General features: G+C 44.8%; 1 protein-coding gene across 1 annotated transcript in view; it reads right to left on the bottom strand.

Moving 5' to 3' along the window:
* The window catches only part of LOC117510966 (calcium-binding protein 7), a 143,308-nt gene that overhangs the window by 25,370 nt on the left and 99,619 nt on the right, over positions 1 to 18,319 (bottom strand). The window contains exons 2-3 of the mRNA XM_034170898.1: positions 497 to 640; positions 192 to 304 (exon numbers count right to left, since the gene is read on the bottom strand). Coding sequence (XP_034026789.1) covers positions 192 to 304; positions 497 to 640 — 257 coding nt within the window. The remainder of the gene's footprint in view (positions 1 to 191; positions 305 to 496; positions 641 to 18,319) is intronic.

The raw sequence follows: 18,319 nt of genomic DNA, 5'->3' as shown, positions 1-18,319 counted from the left end.
TGAAGGACACAGTTCTTAAAGTAATCCTGAACGTCTCCAAGATTAAAAACATCCCTGTAACAACCAAATGGGGGCTGGACATAAACTGGGTTTCTTTTTAAGTCAAACAGCAGTAGTTCCCGTATATCTGTGCTCCTGGCAGATTATTTGTTTGATTCTGTAGTGTGCAGAAAATGAGTGACTGTATGCACCTTCCAGAAAACGGAGTCAAAGTCAGTGCCGTTGAACTTATCTGGCATCCCAGCTGCTGTCAGCTTTGGGCCAAGAAGAGTGACAAACTCCTCAAAGTCCACCTGGCCATCACCTGGAGATCAGAGGAAATGCAGGTATAGTTGCTTACAGAACTGGTTTGTAGGTAAATGCAAAGTCCATTGTGTGTGTGTGTGTGTGTGTGTGTGTGTGTGTGTGTGTGTGTGTGTGTGTGTGTGTGTGTGTGTGTGTGTGTGTGTGTGTGTGTGTGTGTGTGTGTGTGTGTGCGCGCGCAAGTGTGTCTCACCATCCATATCCAGTCTCTGGATGATGACTTCTAGCTCCACCTCGTTCGGCATGTAGCCCAGCGAGCGCATGGCCATACCCAGCTCCTGCTTTGAGATGAAGCCGTTGCCATCTCGGTCAAACACTTTGAAGGCCTCACGGATCTCTGCAGAGAAGATGCACACATACACAACTCACTCTGAGGAACAGGATGTGAATGGAGGAAGTGTTCCACACATCAAAGCCACATTTGTTACTCCACATCAGTGAGTCATATATGGGGGCCGACAGAGCAATTTCTATCAATAAAATGACAAAAGCTCAGACTAGGACACACTGTTTACATTTTAAAGGGCAGTATGTTGTGACTTTTACGTTGCTTAGGCGTGGACTCGCTCACAACCTCTTCATTTCCTGTGAGCACTAACACCAAAAATAACCTCACAGCAGTAGTTCAGACATCACACAGTACATGATGATGAGCTGTCTGATGGTTGTGCATCCTGGATTTTCTATAGTCCAACAACAGAACATATAATGACAATATAGTCAGTGATCCTCCTGTACCTCCTACTCAAAGTAACACTTTAGTACACACAAGCACTATGTCCATCCACTGACAATCACAACCCACTCATTAAAGTTAGATTTTACGATATCTGCAGGACATATAAAAATCCAAACCTCCACCAGTCCTCCAACTTCCTCTCAGTTCCAAAGTCATGAAGGTTAGATGAATCATTGACTGTAAACTGTTTTTGGTGTTCCCAGACACTCTCCTGCGTGACTTCTTTGTCGTACACGTTCGTGGTTTCCACACCACATTATGCACAATGTTGCTTTGGAACTCTCCGGCTCTCAGCAACAGTACATAGCTCTGTCACGCTTCAGTTAAGTTCCTTTATGTTCTGTGAGATCCCGTTCTCACCCTACCCCTGTTTGTGACTGCGCATGTCTAAGAACTGTTTCCAAGAACTGGCTCCTTGTACTGTTCTAAGAACTAGTACTAATAACTATTTCCAAAAACTCTTTTCCCAGAACTCTATGAACTCTGATATTGAACTATGAAGAAATTTCCAAGTCGTTTCTAAAGTCAAGTCATGCTTGATAGGAACTGCGTCACAAGACGCGCGGCACCTGACCTTTGACCTCTGAAGATATTCATGAACTGTAAACAATTCCTGAACAGCATACCTTATTTCCCAGACTGTGAACATTATTTCCAGAACTGTGAACATTCTTGTTTTAAGCCTTCAGTGAACTGTCTGTTGTTAAAGGCTCCAGTGTTACGAGTGCAATCACTCACCTCCTCTGTCCTCCGTTCTCCTTGTTACTGTTCTCGGCTCTGTATGTCCCACCTGGCCCCGGCTCCAGTACCATATACTCCAGGATTTTAGTTCTCTTACAAGACTGGCTCGGGAACCTGCAGTTCCCTAATTTCCACCGCTATGAGCAGGCTGACTCTCCACTCTGCAGGCACCGCCAGCGCAGCATTATTATTTATCCAGTTATTGGATAAATAATAAAGTTGCCTCAAGGCACTTCACACAAGCAAGGTCAAAACTTATCAACCCCCAGAGCGAGCACACAGGTGACAGTGGTAAGGAAAAACTCCCTCTGATGATTTGAGGAAGAAACCTCAAGCAGACCAGACTCAAAGGGGTGACGCTCTGCTTAGGCCATGCTACCAACACAATTGGCAAAACAATTTACAAAACAAATACACAGGAAATTTTTCTGATGCACAGGACGGGAGGGTTGCAGAAGTAGACACCACACCCATCTCTGGATGGAGCTGCACCTCAGAGAGAAAAAAACAGAATCAGGCATGGGAAAGACTACAAATACAGCATAATTTGTCAGCATTAAGCAACAAGAAAAGCAGAAGGAATACTAAGGTGATCGCCGGCCACTAGCCCTAAGCTTCACTAAAAGACCCAGACTTTAGATAAAGTTGAGGCCGCAGCCCGCTCCGTTTCCTAATAAAATTCATTTAAAAGGGTAAAAAGCATAGTAACATACTATGCCAGTATGCTAGCCATACGAAAGGGAAAATAAGTGCGTCTTAAGTCTGGACACAGAACAGGGGCATGATAAGAGAAAGTTTTGTGACCCGCAGACTTTTATTCACCCTAGGGACACAAAGTAGTCCTGCAACCTGAGAATGCAGAGCCGGGGCCGGTACGTAGGGTTTAATTAGGTCAGCTAAGTAGGGAGGTGCCCGTCTGTGAACAATTTTATAGATTAGTAGCAGAACATTAAAATCTGATCTCACAGGGACAGGAAAGTCAGTGAGTAGATGCCAAAATGGGTGTTATGTGGTCAAACGTTCTGCTTCCCTTGAACCCCAGTGCTGGACTGTAATAAACCAGAAAATAGAACATTGCAGTAGTCCAATCTAGAAGAGACAAATGCATGAATCAGAGTCTCAGCATCAGCCATAGACAGGATGGGGCGAATCTTCACTATATTTCGCAGGTGGAAGAAAGCAGTCCTCGTAATAGCTCTAATTTGGTCGTCAAAGGACAATGTAGGATCAAAAAGTCCTTTGTCACACTTTGTCAGTGTGATGTATTACACACAAGCCTAGGCTAAGCGTTAGCTGGTCAAATTGATGCTTATGTCTCACTGGACCAAGAACCACCATTTCAGTCTTATCTCAGTTTAAAAGAAGGAAATTGCTAGACATCCAGCTTTTCACTGATGCAAGGAAGATTGCCAGCAGTTATTGGCATGTATAACTGAGTGTCATAAGCATAGTGTTGGGAAAGTGTCGGTACACGGACCCACAACAGGGGGTGCAAAGGAACGGACAATGGAGTAGGTCAAATAACAACACTTTACTGTTGTGAATGTGCACAACAAATACAACAGATTACAACAATAGATCAGAATCAATTCACAAAGGTGTCGTGTGGGCAGGCTCGAAGATAGGAGACACCTGTCCAAAGCAGAACCGGAACCACACGATTTCCTCCGCCACCAGACCCCGGGAATACTGGAGCCGCCAAGTCCCGAATTCCCAGGTGGCCACTGCCTCTGCGTGTCGGACCTGGTACTGCTGGCGAGGAACAAAAACACAATTAAAGGTGGGCGCGTTTGCACCCAGTAATCCGCACGGCAGGAAAGCTACCTCCACCTCTCGTTGGAAAAAAGGTCTGTTATCACTCACAAAAATCACAAAAGGTTACTGTCAAGCAGTCAGCTGAGAATATTACCTTCCAGGTAGAACGATATCTCGGCAAAGAGGTGGAGATGTCGTCCTGCTGATGTATCCCTGCTGATTGGTAACAGCTGTTGCAGGTGATGCGTGACAGCTGTCACCCTGGCTGCTCCTGTGAGGCGGCTGCGCCCTCTGGTGCCTGGAGCCCGCACTCCAGGCAGGGCGCCCTCTGGTGGTGGGCCAGCAGTACCTCCTCTTCTGGCGGCCCACACAACAGGACCCCCCCCTCAACGGGCGCCTCCTGGCGCCCGACCAGGCTTGTCCGGGTGGCGGCGGTAGAAATCGGCCAGGAGGGCCGGGTCCAGGATGAAGCTCCTGTTCACCCAGGAGCGTTCTTCGGGGCCGTACCCCTCCCAGTCCACCAAATACTGGAAGCCCCGGCCCATCCTACGGACATCCAAAAGCCGGCGTACAGTCCAAGCCGGCTCGCCATCGATGATCCGGGCAGGAGGCGGCGCCGGACCCGGAGTACAGAGGGGTGAGGAGTGATGAGGTTTAATCCGGGACACATGAAACACAGGATGGATCCGCAGTGAGGCCGGCAGCCGAAGCCTCACTGCGGCTGGACTGATGACCTTCAGGATCTTGAATGGGCCGATGTAACGGTCCTGTAACTTGGGGGAGTCCACTTGGAGGGGGATGTCCTTTGTGGATAACCACACCTCCTGCCCAGGCCGATACGCAGGGGCCGGGGTCCGCCGACGGTCTGCATGGGCTTTTGCCCTCGTCCGGGCCTTTAGCAAAGCAGAACGGGCGGCACGCCACACCCGACGGCACTTCCACAGGTGGGCCTGGACCGAGGGCACACCGACCTCTCCCTCAACCACCGGAAACAACGGGGGCTGATACCCCAGACATACCTCAAAAGGGGAGAGGCCGGTGGCTGAAGACACCTGGCTGTTATGGGCATACTCGATCCAGGCCAAATGGGTACTCCAGGCCGCCGGGTGTGTGGCAGTCACGCAGCGCAAGGCCTGCTCCACCTCCTGGTTTACCCGTTCTGCTTGCCCGTTGGTCTGAGGGTGGTACCCGGACGAGAGACTCACCGTGGCCCCCAGTTCCCGGCAGAAGCTCCTCCAGACTTGCGAGGAGAACTGGGGACCGCGATCGGAGATGATGTCTGTTGGAATCCCATGCAGCCGGACGACGTGGTGGACCAGGAGGTCCGCTGTCTCCTGGGCTGTTGGGAGCTTCGGGAGGGCCACGAAGTGGGCCGCCTTGGAGAATCGGTCCACTATCGTGAGGATGGTGGTGTTACCCTGGGACGGCGGGAGGCCCGTGACAAAATCCAGGCCGATGTGGGACCAGGGGCGATGAGGCACGGGCAGCGGCTGGAGTAAACCTGATGCCCAGCGATGGTCAGCCTTGCCCCTGGCGCAGGTGGTGCAGGCCTGGATATAATCCCGGACGTCGGCCTCTAGGGACGCCCACCAGAAGCGCTGCCGGACAACTGCCACGGTTCTTCGCACCCCTGGATGACAGGAGAGCTTGGAGCCGTGACAGAAGTCCAGGACTGCAGCCCTAGCTTCTGGTGGGACGTATAGTTTGTTCTTCGGCCCAGTTCCGGGGTCCGGGCTTCGTGCCAGGGCCTCCCGGACGGTTCTCTCTACGTCCCAGGTGAGGGTGGCCACGATAGTGGACTCCGGGATGATGGGTTCCGGTGGATCCGACAACTCCGCTTTGACTTCATCTTCATGTACCCGGGACAAGGCATCCGATCTCTGGTACTTGGTCCCGGGACGGTAGGTGATCCGGAAGTCAAAACGGCCAAAGAACAGTGACCAGCGGGCTTGCCTGGGGTTCAGCCGCTTGGCGGTCCTGATATACTCCAGGTTCCGGGGGTCAGTGAAAACCGTGAATGGCACGGACGTTCCCTCCAACAGATGTCTCCACTCTTCAAGAGCCTCTTTCACCGCAAGGAGTTCTCGATTGCCGACGTCATAGTTCCGTTCGGCCGGGGTCAACCTGCGGGAAAAATAGGCACACGGGTGAAGGACCTTATCGGTCTTCCCGCTCTGGGAAAGCACGGCTCCTATCCCTGAGTCCGAGGCGTCCACTTCAACCACTAACTGGCGACTAGGATTGGGCTGCACCAGAACGGGTGCAGACGAGAAGCGCCGTTTCAACTCCTTGAACGCGGCATCGCAACGATCCGACCAGGTGAAGGGGACTTTTGGTGAGGTCAGGGCTGTCAGGGGGCTAACTACCTGACTGTAGCCCTTAATGAACCTCCTGTAGAAATTTGCAAAGCCGAGGAACTGTTGCAGCTTCCTACGGCTAGTGGGTTGGGGCCAGTCTCTCACCGCCGCAACCTTGGCCGGATCAGGAGCGACGGAGTTGGGGGAGATGATAAACCCCAGGAAGGACAAAGATGTGCGGTGAAACTCACACTTCTCGCCCTTCACAAACAGCCGGTTCTCCAACAACCGCTGCAGGACCTGATGTACATGCCGGACATGAGTCTCAGGATCCGGAGAAAAGATGAGTATATCGTCTAGATATACGAAGACGAATCGGTGCAGGAAATCCCGCAAGACATCATTAACCAATGCTTGGAACGTCGCGGGGGCGTTTGTGAGGCCGAACGGCATGACCAGGTACTCAAAGTGACCTAATGGGGTGTTGAATGCCGTCTTCCATTCGTCTCCCTTCCGGATCCGAACCAGGTGATACGCATTTCTAAGATCCAGCTTAGTAAAGATTTTGGCTCCATGCAGGGGGGTGAACACGGAATCTAATAATGGCAACGGGTATCGGTTGCGAACCGTAATCTCATTCAGCCCCCTGTAATCAATACATGGACGAAGTCCGCCATCTTTCTTGCCCACAAAAAAGAAACCTGCCCCCATCGGGGAGGTGGAGTTCCGGATCAGCCCGGCAGCTAATGAGTCCCGGATGTAGGTCTCCATTGATTCGCGCTCAGGTCGTGAGAGGTTGTACAGCCTGCTGGACGGGAACTCAGCGCCTGGAACCAAATCAATGGCACAATCGTACGGACGGTGCGGGGGAAGGGTGAGTGCCAGATCCTTGCTGAAGACATCAGCAAGATCGTGGTACTCAACTGGCACTGCCGTCAGATTGGGAGGGACTTTGACCTCCTCCTTAGCCTGGAAACCGGGAGGAACCGAGGATCCTAAACACACCCGATGGCAGGTTTCGCTCCACTGAACCATCCATGGGATGCCCAAAATCACGCGGGAGGTAGAAGAAGTTACAAAAAACTCAATCTCCTCCCGGTGGTTTCCAGACACCACCAGAGTTACTGGTTGTGTGCACACCCATAGCCATTATTACTAGAAATAGCCACCAGTCTGCTGTGCATTGGAGTAAACCCATGATCAGGGGACATACAACAGTCCATATATTGGATAGAATATGGAAACCAGATGAGAGGTAAAGCAGGTCCTGACATTAATGCATCAGCGCCCCCCAACAGTGTAGCATGCGTGCCCTCTCTCTCTCTCTTACCCACCAGGATATCAGCTGTTTAGCAGACAGGCGATGCTGTCCAGACAGGCTCATGCACGTGCAGTGGTGCCATCAGCCGTTATGAACACACACACAAATGCAGCTGAACAATCAGTTGATCTAGCCAAATACACATGCAACGTTTCGATCAGATGACGGGGCCTCAAGCAGGAGTGTTCTGGTGATTGGCGCTCATGCACGCACAGCAGTTTGATCAGACGAGAGAGCCCCCACACCTTTCCTCTCTCCATGATATTAGGTCCATGAGCTGTTGACACTGTGGTTCAAGCATGTGCCCTGGCAATCAGTCAATGCTTCGGACTGTGTGGAACTTGCGATCGCGTATTACATGCCGTGACACGCAGCGGGGCACCAGGCCATATGGGAATTATATTCCATGGTAGATGAGGCATTTGGAAGCTGATGTTGGCAGTTCACGGTGCTGGCAGGATGAAAGGGTGGTCATCACAGGCTGCAGCTCCTGCTGCTTTTCGCCCTGCAGTGTGACATGCACCTGGAGCCATTCCAAAGATGGCTTTTTATTTTTATTTATATTGTGAAGGCCTGGCAAACCAGTTGTCCCATCATTCCTACAGAGGTACATGGTGTTCATCATGATACACAGTAAATTTTGCAGAGTAAAATTTACTCTGCTGGGATAACCTTTGGTCCCAGTCCAAATAGAGTTAAATATACTCTATCACAGTGCTAAATCAAGTCTTATTGGAGAAGAAACACTTGATTTGACAAGATGGTAGAGCTGATTTCACGCTATAATAGAGACTATTTTACTGTATTTATACTGGGACCAAATGTTATCCCAGCAGAGTAAATTTAACTCAGATGTTATCCCAGCAGAGTAAATTTTACTCAGCAAAATTTACAGTGTAGGTGTATTACAGCTGTCCCATCCTGTTCAGCTGCATTGTGGTGCGCCCTGCTGAGCCTGTGGCACGTATCAACTTGTGTTACAGCTATGATGATATTATTTCACATACATTATCTAACCTATGGAAGGAAATGACAATGTATCTGTAATATAAGGTTTATTGTGGGTACAACGGCCCGTGGTGTCAACTCAGAACATGGTGCCATTTTTCAACATTTTTTGAATCATTTAACCACATACAGCAACACATCCAGGTACAGGTGCTATCAAAATAAATATAAAAATAGTTAAGCTATCAAATTTACCATTTGTTTAGTGTGTTACAACTACATCTAGTTATCTAAAGTATTGGAAAACAATACCATAGTCATATCCTGATTAAGTGATTAGTTGCTTTTATTAATAACTTAACCACTATTTTCTACTTTTATCAAAGGATTGATTGATTGATTGACTGATTAATTGATTGATCGATCGATTAGTTGATTGATGGTTTTATTTCAGACAAGAAAAACAAAACAAATATAGAAGAAAACAAACATAGAAAAGCAACAAATCACAAAATAAAAATAGGCAAACAACAAGAACAAAGTCAACCTAACATGTCTGAAAGGGAGTAGGAAGAAGCTTATGTTTATTCAGTGCTACCCCTTGTCCTTTTCTTTTTCATAATTGATTTCAAAATAAGTAAGTCCCTTCGGCTGCTCCCTTGTTTGCACTTGGGGTCGCCACAGCAAATCCAAGGTGGATCTGCATGTTGATTTGGCACAGGTTTTACGCCGGATGCCCTTCCTGACGCAACTCCACATTACATGGAGAAATGTGGCAAGGGTGGGATTTGAACCCAGAACCTTCCGAACTGAAACCAAGCGCTTTAACCACTTGGCCAGATTTCAAAATACTGTATTTTAAACATATTTGCAGCTATATATATATATAAATATCTACTAACACCTCATAATTATACATATTTACATATGTGCATATTTACAGACAAAAATAAACAAATGTATACAATAAATGAATCTGTGAAACAACTGGTGAACATCAAAGCCCTTCATCCTCCCTGTGCCCCATGAAAACCATGTTTTTGTACCGCCATTTGAACTGGGTCATGCTTGGACATTGCTTGAGCTCCGCCCCCAACCTGTTCCACAGTGTCACTCCACATATTGATATGCAAAACTTTTTTTAATGTTGTGCAAACCCCTAGATGTTTTAGTTTATATGCTCCCCCCGATTATAATCTCCATCTCCACTAGTAATGACTTCATGACTTTCTTTGCTAACAAAATTTTAACTATTAGAGAAAAAATTACTCATAACCATCCCAAAGACGTATCGTTATCTTTGGCTGCTTTCAGTGATGCCGGTATTTGGTTAGACTCTTTCTCTCCGATTGTTCTGTCTGAGTTATTTTCATTAGTTACTTCATCCAAACCATCAACATGTTTATTAGACCCCATTCCTACCAGGCTGCTCAAGGAAGCCCTACCATTAATTAATGCTTCGATCTTAAATATGATCAATCTATCTTTGTTAGTTGGCTATGTACCACAGGCTTTTAAGGTGGCAGTAATTAAACCATTACTTAAAAAGCCATCACTTGACCCAGCTATCTTAGCTAATTATAGGCCAATCTCCAACCTTCCTTTTCTCTCAAAAATTCTTGAAAGGGTAGTTGTAAAACAGCTAACTGATCATCTGCAGAGGAATGGTCTATTTGAAGAGTTTCAGTCAGGTTTTAGAATTCATCATAGTACAGAAACAGCATTAGTGAAGGTTACAAATGATCTTCTTATGGCCTCGGACAGTGGACTCATCTCTGTGCTTGTTCTCTTAGACCTCAGTGCTGCTTTTGATACTGTTGACCATAAAATTTATTACAGAGATTAGAGCATGCCATAGGTATTAAAGGCACTGCGCTGCGGTGGTTTGAATCATATTTGTCTAATAGATTACAATTTGTTCATGTAAATGGGGAATCTTCTTCACAGACTAAAGTTAATTATGGAGTTCCACAAGGTTCTGTGCTAGGACCAATTTTATTCACTTTATACATGCTTCCTTAGGCAGTATTATTAGACGGTATTGCTTAAATTTCATTGTTACGCATCTGGATGGCATTACCCTGACCTCTAGTAATACTGTGAGAAATCTTGGAGTCATTTTTGATCAGGATATGTCATTCAAAGCGCATATTAAACAAATATGTAGGACTGCTTTTTTGCATTTACGCAATATCTCTAAAATCAGAAAGGTCTTGTCTCAGAGTGATGCTGAAAAACTAATTCATGCATTTATTTCCTCTAGGCTGGACTATTGTAATTCATTATTATCAGGTTGTCCTAAAAGTTCCCTAAAAAGCCTTCAGTTAATTCAAAATGCTGCAGCTAGAGTACTGACGGGGACTAGAAGGAGAGAGCATATCTCACCCATATTGGCCTCTCTTCATTGGCTTCCTGTTAATTCTAGAATAGAATTTAAAATTCTTCTTCTTACTTATAAGGTTTTGAATAATCAGGTCCCATCTTATCTTAGGGACCTCGTAGTACCATATCACCCCAATAGAGCGCTTCGCTCTCAGACTGCAGGCTTACTTGTAGTTCCTAGGGTTTGTAAGAGTAGAATGGGAGGCAGAGCCTTCAGCTTTCAGGCTCCTCTCCTGTGGAACCAGCTCCCAATTCAGATCAGGGAGACAGACACCCTCTCTACTTTTAAGATTAGGCTTAAAACTTTCCTTTTTGCTAAAGTTTATAGTTAGAGCTGGATCAGGTGACCCTGAACCATCCCTTAGTTATGCTGCTATAGACGTAGACTGCTGGGGGGTTCCCATGATGCACTGTTTCTTTCTCTTTTTGCTCTGTATGCACCACTCTGCATTTAATCATTAGTGATCGATCTCTGCTCCCCTCCACAGCATGTCTTTTTCCTGGTTCTCTCCCTCAGCCCCAACCAGTCCCAGCAGAAGACTGCCCCTCCCTGAGCCTGGTTCTGCTGGAGGTTTCTTCCTGTTAAAAGGGAGTTTTTCCTTCCCACTGTAGCCAAGTGCTTGCTCACAGGGGGTCGTTTTGACCATTGGGGTTTTACATAATTATTGTATGGCCTTGCCTTACAATATAAAGCGCCTTGGGGCAACTGTTTGTTGTGATTTGGCGCTATATAAAAAATTGATTGATTGATTGATTGATCTCTGTTTAAATTTTTTTTTTTAATATTTCCAGGAAGTAGATTGTTTACTGTTTACACCTGTGACAAATTCTAAGTTGATTTTGGAATACTGTAGCTCAGGAAAAAATGACATTTGCAAGAAACCTATAAAAGTGTGTGAATGAATGATTATAAACAAAAATGTTGCTAAATGATGTACGACTTTGATATGCAAGGAGGCTTTGATATGTAATTAAAATTAAATGTGGATTCAACTGACACTTGCTGCTAAATCACTAAGCCATAACACAAAACCAAATGTGTCATTCTCCTGCAAAGGCAAAGGTTTTGCATTGAAAAAGCAGCTTCATTGATTTACTGGAGAATCATAATGGACACGAACAGCAGGAACTCGAGCCAAAATCCACAGTGTGACAAATAGTTCAGGCAGCAAACAAAACCTAAAATATAATTGATGGCAGGAAACGTGTGTGTCATTGTGTCAATGAGCTCACCAGTGAGGCTTGTTGGAATCAAATGCTCTTCAAAAAAAAAAAAAAAAAAAGCGTGCCACTGGGATGAGGATCCGTCATAGATTACATGTGAGCAGACGATTTATAAAAAAAGCAGAGGGAGTCTTTACCTAATTTGATGCTTTATTACTGGGAAGCTAACATTCAAAAATACATTTACTGATAAAAAGATTGTCATACAACTTTGTACCAGTTAGAAGCTCAGTCGTGTTTATCTACCGCTGTCCCTTGTTATTTTTATTTCTCCCTGCGCCCCTGTCTTGGTACACAGATAATCCTTTTGTACTTGCCTGTCTTAAAACTTCACTTCAAATGTGTTCCTGCTTCGGCTCTTGGCCCTTTATGTAATAATCACCTCTTTCCTCCTTCCTTCTTGGACACTGCATTTCATCTGTGGGGTAAAGAAGGGCATGAAATGTTTCTGTGGTCTTTTTAAGGAAAATACCTTTCTTAATTTTACTGATATGTCTTCTTTATGTGGCTTGCCTTCATCTCATTTATTTTGTTTTTTGTTTTTTGTTTTTTTCAAATTTGATGTTGTGCATCTACTATTTTTTTCTGGAGTTCCCCGCTCAGCCCCCTAAAATCCTTGGGAGGACCTCTTTCAACTCATGCCCCATAAGAAAGCTCTTATATCGCAGATATATAATCTTGTTCTTTTAATGGACAGTCATTCAAGCAATAAAACTATCTGTAATGGGGAACATGAGTTGGGTCTGGAGTTCGGGGAAGGTTTCTGGGATAAAGCTGTAGACAGAAACTGTACATCATCATCTTGTGCAAGACTTTCCCTAATTCAATTTAAAGAAGTACACAGGCTGCATTTATCAAAGTCCAAATTATCTAAATTTTATCCCCGTGTTTCTGATCTGTGTGACAAATTGAACTCCTCTCCCTTTGATTTTAAGTCATATGTTTTTTTCTTTGCCCCAAATTTCAACTATATTGGATTTCATATTTTGATGTTATCTCTCACATTCTTGGCGTCAGACTGGAGCCTTGTCAACTGATCGCTATTTTTGGAGATCCTGCAGTCCCCACTGTGTCCTTTACTTAAATGCAGGCGGATGTAATTGCATTTACTTTATTGCTAGCAGGACGCAAAATATTATTATCCTGGAAAACTCTGCATCCCCATCTATTTCTTTATGGTTAAAAGATCTCATGTTTTCTTAACTTAAAAAGAAAATTGAGCCCTTTTTTGGAGGGGCGGCGGGGGGGGCTGATGGGTTTCTAAAACTGTAGCAACATTGTATGGTTTATCTTGGATCGATCACTGAAAACTTTCAGACCTGATTGAGGTGATTGTTCTGTGTGTGTGTGTGTGTGTGTGTGTGTGTGTGTGTGTGTGTGTGTGTGTGTGTGTGTGTGTGTGTGTGTGTGTGTGTGTGTGTGTGTGTGTGTGTGTGTGGTGGATGTTCGAGGTGTAGCACACGTTTGTTGTTTTGTACTTTTAAAGATGTGCTGGTGTTTTGTTTCTGTCTGGTGAAAAAAAAGATAAATGTTTTAAAAAAAACCTGCAGAGGGACATTCACGGAAACTATTTCCCTGTGGAATTTCCTCCCAGAGGTTTAGTCTGAAATGTTCAAAGCCTCCAGCTGTGATTCTTTTTTTTTTTCTTCCTTCTTCCCCGGGTGTGATACTGTTGTTTATATCAGAACAATAGCTCGCCATCCATCTGAGGTCCTCGCACCATCTGTTTGCTTCACAACAAGGGGCTTTCCAACCCCAAAAAGAAATAAATAATGATCCCACCTCCACAGGAAGCAAACACACTCTAAAACAAGGTGACAAAACAATTTTAGCAAATACTCCATCTCCTCTGAAAGCTTTATTTATTAATTTAAGGCCAAGGTTGAGCAAAACATCTTGACTGCTGAGTGAAAAAGTTTGTATAATGTCAGGAAATGCTGGTCCGCCCTATAAAGGTAATGAATATATTCTGAAACCCAGTCGGATGTTTAACCATAAAGCCCAAACACAACCACTGTTTTCCTCTATTATTTTGTAATTCTGTTCTATTAACAATATAAAATATTTATAATGATATAATGTAAATATGCAATATACATTACACTTGATATCATTCTATATTCCCTGTTTCCAGCCCGTATGTCAGACGTCTGAGAGGATGAGTCAGTGAGTGTATCCACATTCTTTCAGACAACTTCAAAACTAAGAATGTCAGCATCTTGTTCTTTACCATGGCACATGTTGATATGGAAGGGATGATGTGATTAACTTTTGATGAATGGGTATTTGGGTAACATGTTCAAATACTGATTGACTGATTTTAAGAGCATCTATTATGAACACTGCCGGCTATGGAATTACAAATGGATACAAGTGGCAGAAATGAGATTCTGTCATGAGTTATCTGGGCTTACAACTTGGGGAAAGCATGAGAAGCTCAACCATGCAAGAGGTATTCGGAGTACAGCTGCTGCTTCTTTGCATCGAAGGGAGCCTGCTGAGACAGGTTGGGCATCTGGTGAGGATGTTTCCTGGTTGTGTCCCGAGAGAGGTCTTACCAGGCACATACAAATAGGAGGAGGCCCTGTAGAAGACCCAGGACACACTGGAGGGATTATATTTCCCACCTGGCTTGGGAAGGCCTTGAAATACACTGGGAAGAGTTATAAGGCTAGGCCAAGGATAGGGAAGTGTTGGCTGACCTGTTTTGTCTACTGCCTCCATGACCTGGACAATCAGTAGAGAATGACTGAGAATGAATGGAAAAGATGCAAGTTTGTACAGCTAATAGGCTTGTACAGATGGCACTGTTAACACTGACGCCTCACGTGAAGAAGGTTGCGGGATCCCTTCCTGCCACTTCTGTGTGCCGTTTGCATGTTCTCCCCTTATCTGCATGGGTTTCCACCCACAGTCAAAAACATGCTTATTTAGAGTCTGCTCCTTTCTCTGTCCCTAATCAAGACAGTGTTTCTACCAGTGCTGGTATGATTTAAATCATGATTTAAATCACTAATATATATATATATATATTTTTTTTTTTAAATCTGTACTTAAAACATCACTGAAATATAGAATCAGTACCATTAATTAATGGTACCTGTATATGTTGTATGTGCACCTTTATGTATTAACATGTCAACAAAGATTATAACTAATGATATTATTTGCATGATCTCATTTAGCAGAGTGAAAAAATAAAAATGAAAAAAGTGTATTTAAATAGACTTCAATTGATTTAAATTTACTTTTTCATTTCATTTCATTTTTTTATTTTAATTTCAAAAACAAAAATAATGACTTTTTAGAAAAAAGTGTTGATTTTTTTTTTTTTTTTTTAAAACCAGGCCTGGTCTGTACATCTGGAGTTGGTTGTTAACCCCCAAAACGTGAATCAGCTGCAAATTGTAATAATCCGCAAATCGTTAATTGCAAAACGTGAATACTGAAAAAATATCTCCCAGGATGTGAACGCAGGTGTCACAAAACGTTAACGTGGGTCTTGCAAAACGTGAATATCATTCATGATATATATATATATATATATATTCAGTAAGTAGTTTATGGATTTCAGTTTATGGATCAATTACTGGAGAACGTCTTGATGCAAACTGTATAACTGCAAAAATGATTTTTTTTTTTTTTCATTGTTTTATTTTTGGCGGGGTCACAACAGCCGGTGAGGTACAGAGGTGATAAGAGCACCTCTCATTTCTGGTGTCAAGTGGCCGGTGGGCGTGTCCCGCTCCAAGAACAGCGTCAGGTGACAAGTTTGACTTTGTTACCGTTTGACATCATTTACCATCCCAGTGAATGTCCTCACCTGACACTGTCCCCAAAGCGGGACACACCCAGCAGAGCCAGGCGCTTGACACCAGAAGCGAGAGCTGCTCGGTTCACCTCGGCACCTCACCGGCTGTTGTATTACCCCCCAACGGCAACAATAAAACAATTTTAAAAAATCATTTTTGCTGTGATAGAGTTTGCAATCAAGACTTCCTGCAGTAATTGTTCACATTTTGCAATTAACAGTTTGCGGATAATTCACGATTTGCAGCAGATTCACATTTTGGTGGTTAACAGCTGCCCACAGCTTCTAGTGGAGTGGGTCTAACTATAATTACGATAAGGTAAATGCTGAGGACAATTTTCATTGCAACGACAATAAACAAAAGTGCATGACAATGACAACAAAGGCACTTCTTCTTCTACATTACGTGTTTACAACATGCTCAACATAACATTATTATGCGTAAAATAATTGTGCAGTGTGTGTGTGTGTGTGAGATAACATGAATGACTGTGAAGCCCTGCTGCAGAGCCACCTAGCTCCTAAAGATGCAGCTCAGCAACTGCAGCAAGCACCACAGAGCACCACCGCCCCCATGAGATCAGGTAGGTGCAGTCATAGGCAAGAAGTGACCACAAAGACCACAAACCAGTCATCCAATGAGAGAGTGCACCCAACGCCTTCACACGTGAGAGAAAAACAGCCCTGTGAGCATGAGATATAGGACAAAAAACCTCCAGCTCCAATGCCAGATGGAGCCCAACACCTCACAGAGTGTTTGGGGCAATGCCCTCCCGGAGGCAGCTCACCAGAGCAAGAGCACCAACCCAAGAAACTCTGCACTGCCAGGGTTTGAGGGGCGGGGAGATCAACCCCCAACTACCCTGAAGCGAGTTCCCGACATCCACACCATCCCGACCAACCCCCAGTATATAACCCCCACCCCCTGAGGACCACAGGACAGCACCAGCATGGCCACATGTCTTTTCACCATGTCTCCACATCCACACTGCCCACCCGCACCCCAAGCCAAGTCTCTAACATGCAATTAAAATGCAAGACGGCTGGGAAAGGGCCCTGGGATGGCTCGACTACATCAAAGAAGCCTTATACGTTGATGTAGAGAGGTGCTTGTTGGCCTTCAAAGAAGCAATAACACGTGGGTCCCTGCAGCGTGATGCCACAGAGGATGAAAAGACGAAAAGAGTTAAGAAAAAAAGCCAGGAGACAGAGCTGTCGTAACCTGAGCTTTCCCAAGAGAAACGTGTAGATTTCTGGCATGTCTGCTCTCCCTGTGCACTGCTGTACATCAGTGATGTGCACGGTGACATCATCACTGATGCACAGACATGATGAGCATCACAATTCCTGCTGTCATTTGCAGGAATTATTAAAACATAGCAGCTACAGTTCCATCGAGCATCATAATTGCTGATGTAAAGATGACAATCAAATACCGCAACATCTTATTGATGGTGTATGAAAAAGGTTTTAAAAAAGCTGAAAAACATAAAAAAAAAAACCAGCAGCAATTACTGGTGGACGGAGCTGTTTCTTATTGGTATCCATAAATAGACTGCAATGGACAAATTTAATAATTGAGAGTTGAGCACTCTTAACTAGACTGCATGCAGTGCTCTTTCCTTTTGAAGCAATGCGTACAAGAGTTTTGTTGCTTTTATTCTGGTGGTTCTGGAATTGTGGAATTTAAACAAGGACCTAGGTGCAGGGCAACATGGGCTGGTTACGTACTGCTGCTGGATGATTAATGGAACAAGATAATTGAAGAGCATTACTTAACCAAATCATGGTGCACTGTCCCTTCCACCCCCAACCTGCAAAAAAAAAGTGGCGTGTATGGCAGTATCCATCACACAATGAAAGACACATGAAAAAACTGCCTTGGGTTCTGCATGACAACCAGGCAGACAACTGGTCCATCTCCACCTTTTGAGAGTAGCCACCTTCCACAGTTTATTGACATGTGACTGTCCCCTTGACCTTGTCTATCTGCTGGGGTCCACAACCCCAAGGTACCTGTCTTCTGGATCATGCCCAGGCAAAGATGCATCATGTCTAGAATGTCATACCTGACATTCCCTCACAATGCAAGTAACATGCCTCATCTGAATAAGTACGTAACTGTTCTTTGACATAAAGTCAATTCAGCTGTACACAAGGGTACCAAAGCTGTAGAGACCTGGTACCAAAGATAACGGGCCCTTTCTTAGCTTATTGGTTAGCATCCAGGTCTCACGTCTATACAGTAAGAGAAATCACCAGAAGCCTAAACACTTGAACATTTGTTTTCCTGCAACAGTATCATCATCGCCAAACACCTCTGTCCCGTGACCTCAATACTCAATAAGCTCTTCCCAGGCATCTCTCAATCTCACAGGCCAAGGACCTAGAGCCAAGAATGTCACCGCACAGATTAACTGGTCAGTACAATGGTACCATACATTAAACTCTGTCATTGTACCATCTGGGAATTATGGTGTTCACAAAATGGCAAACTAAGTGTGACAGACATGATCAGAGAGATCACATGTGCCAACCCATCAAGACAGTTTGCACCGAGAAAACTGCTGCAAAATATTTGGTGACCTCTGCTCTAAAAAGCATGAAATACAAGAATAATAGTATGACTATGATCTGATGTTCAAAGGGCTTTACACACACACACACACACACACACACACACACACACACACACACACACACACACACACACACACACACACACACACACACACACACACTCATTTCAGCCATGCAAGGTATGTAGTTACACACCGGGAGCAACTTGGGGATTAAGG

This window comes from Thalassophryne amazonica, chromosome 5, assembly GCF_902500255.1.
Source record: "Thalassophryne amazonica chromosome 5, fThaAma1.1, whole genome shotgun sequence".
Lineage (NCBI taxonomy): Eukaryota > Metazoa > Chordata > Actinopteri > Batrachoidiformes > Batrachoididae > Thalassophryne > Thalassophryne amazonica.
Note: the sequence above shows the minus strand (reverse complement) of the source record. Positions and strands in the feature narration are given on the sequence as shown.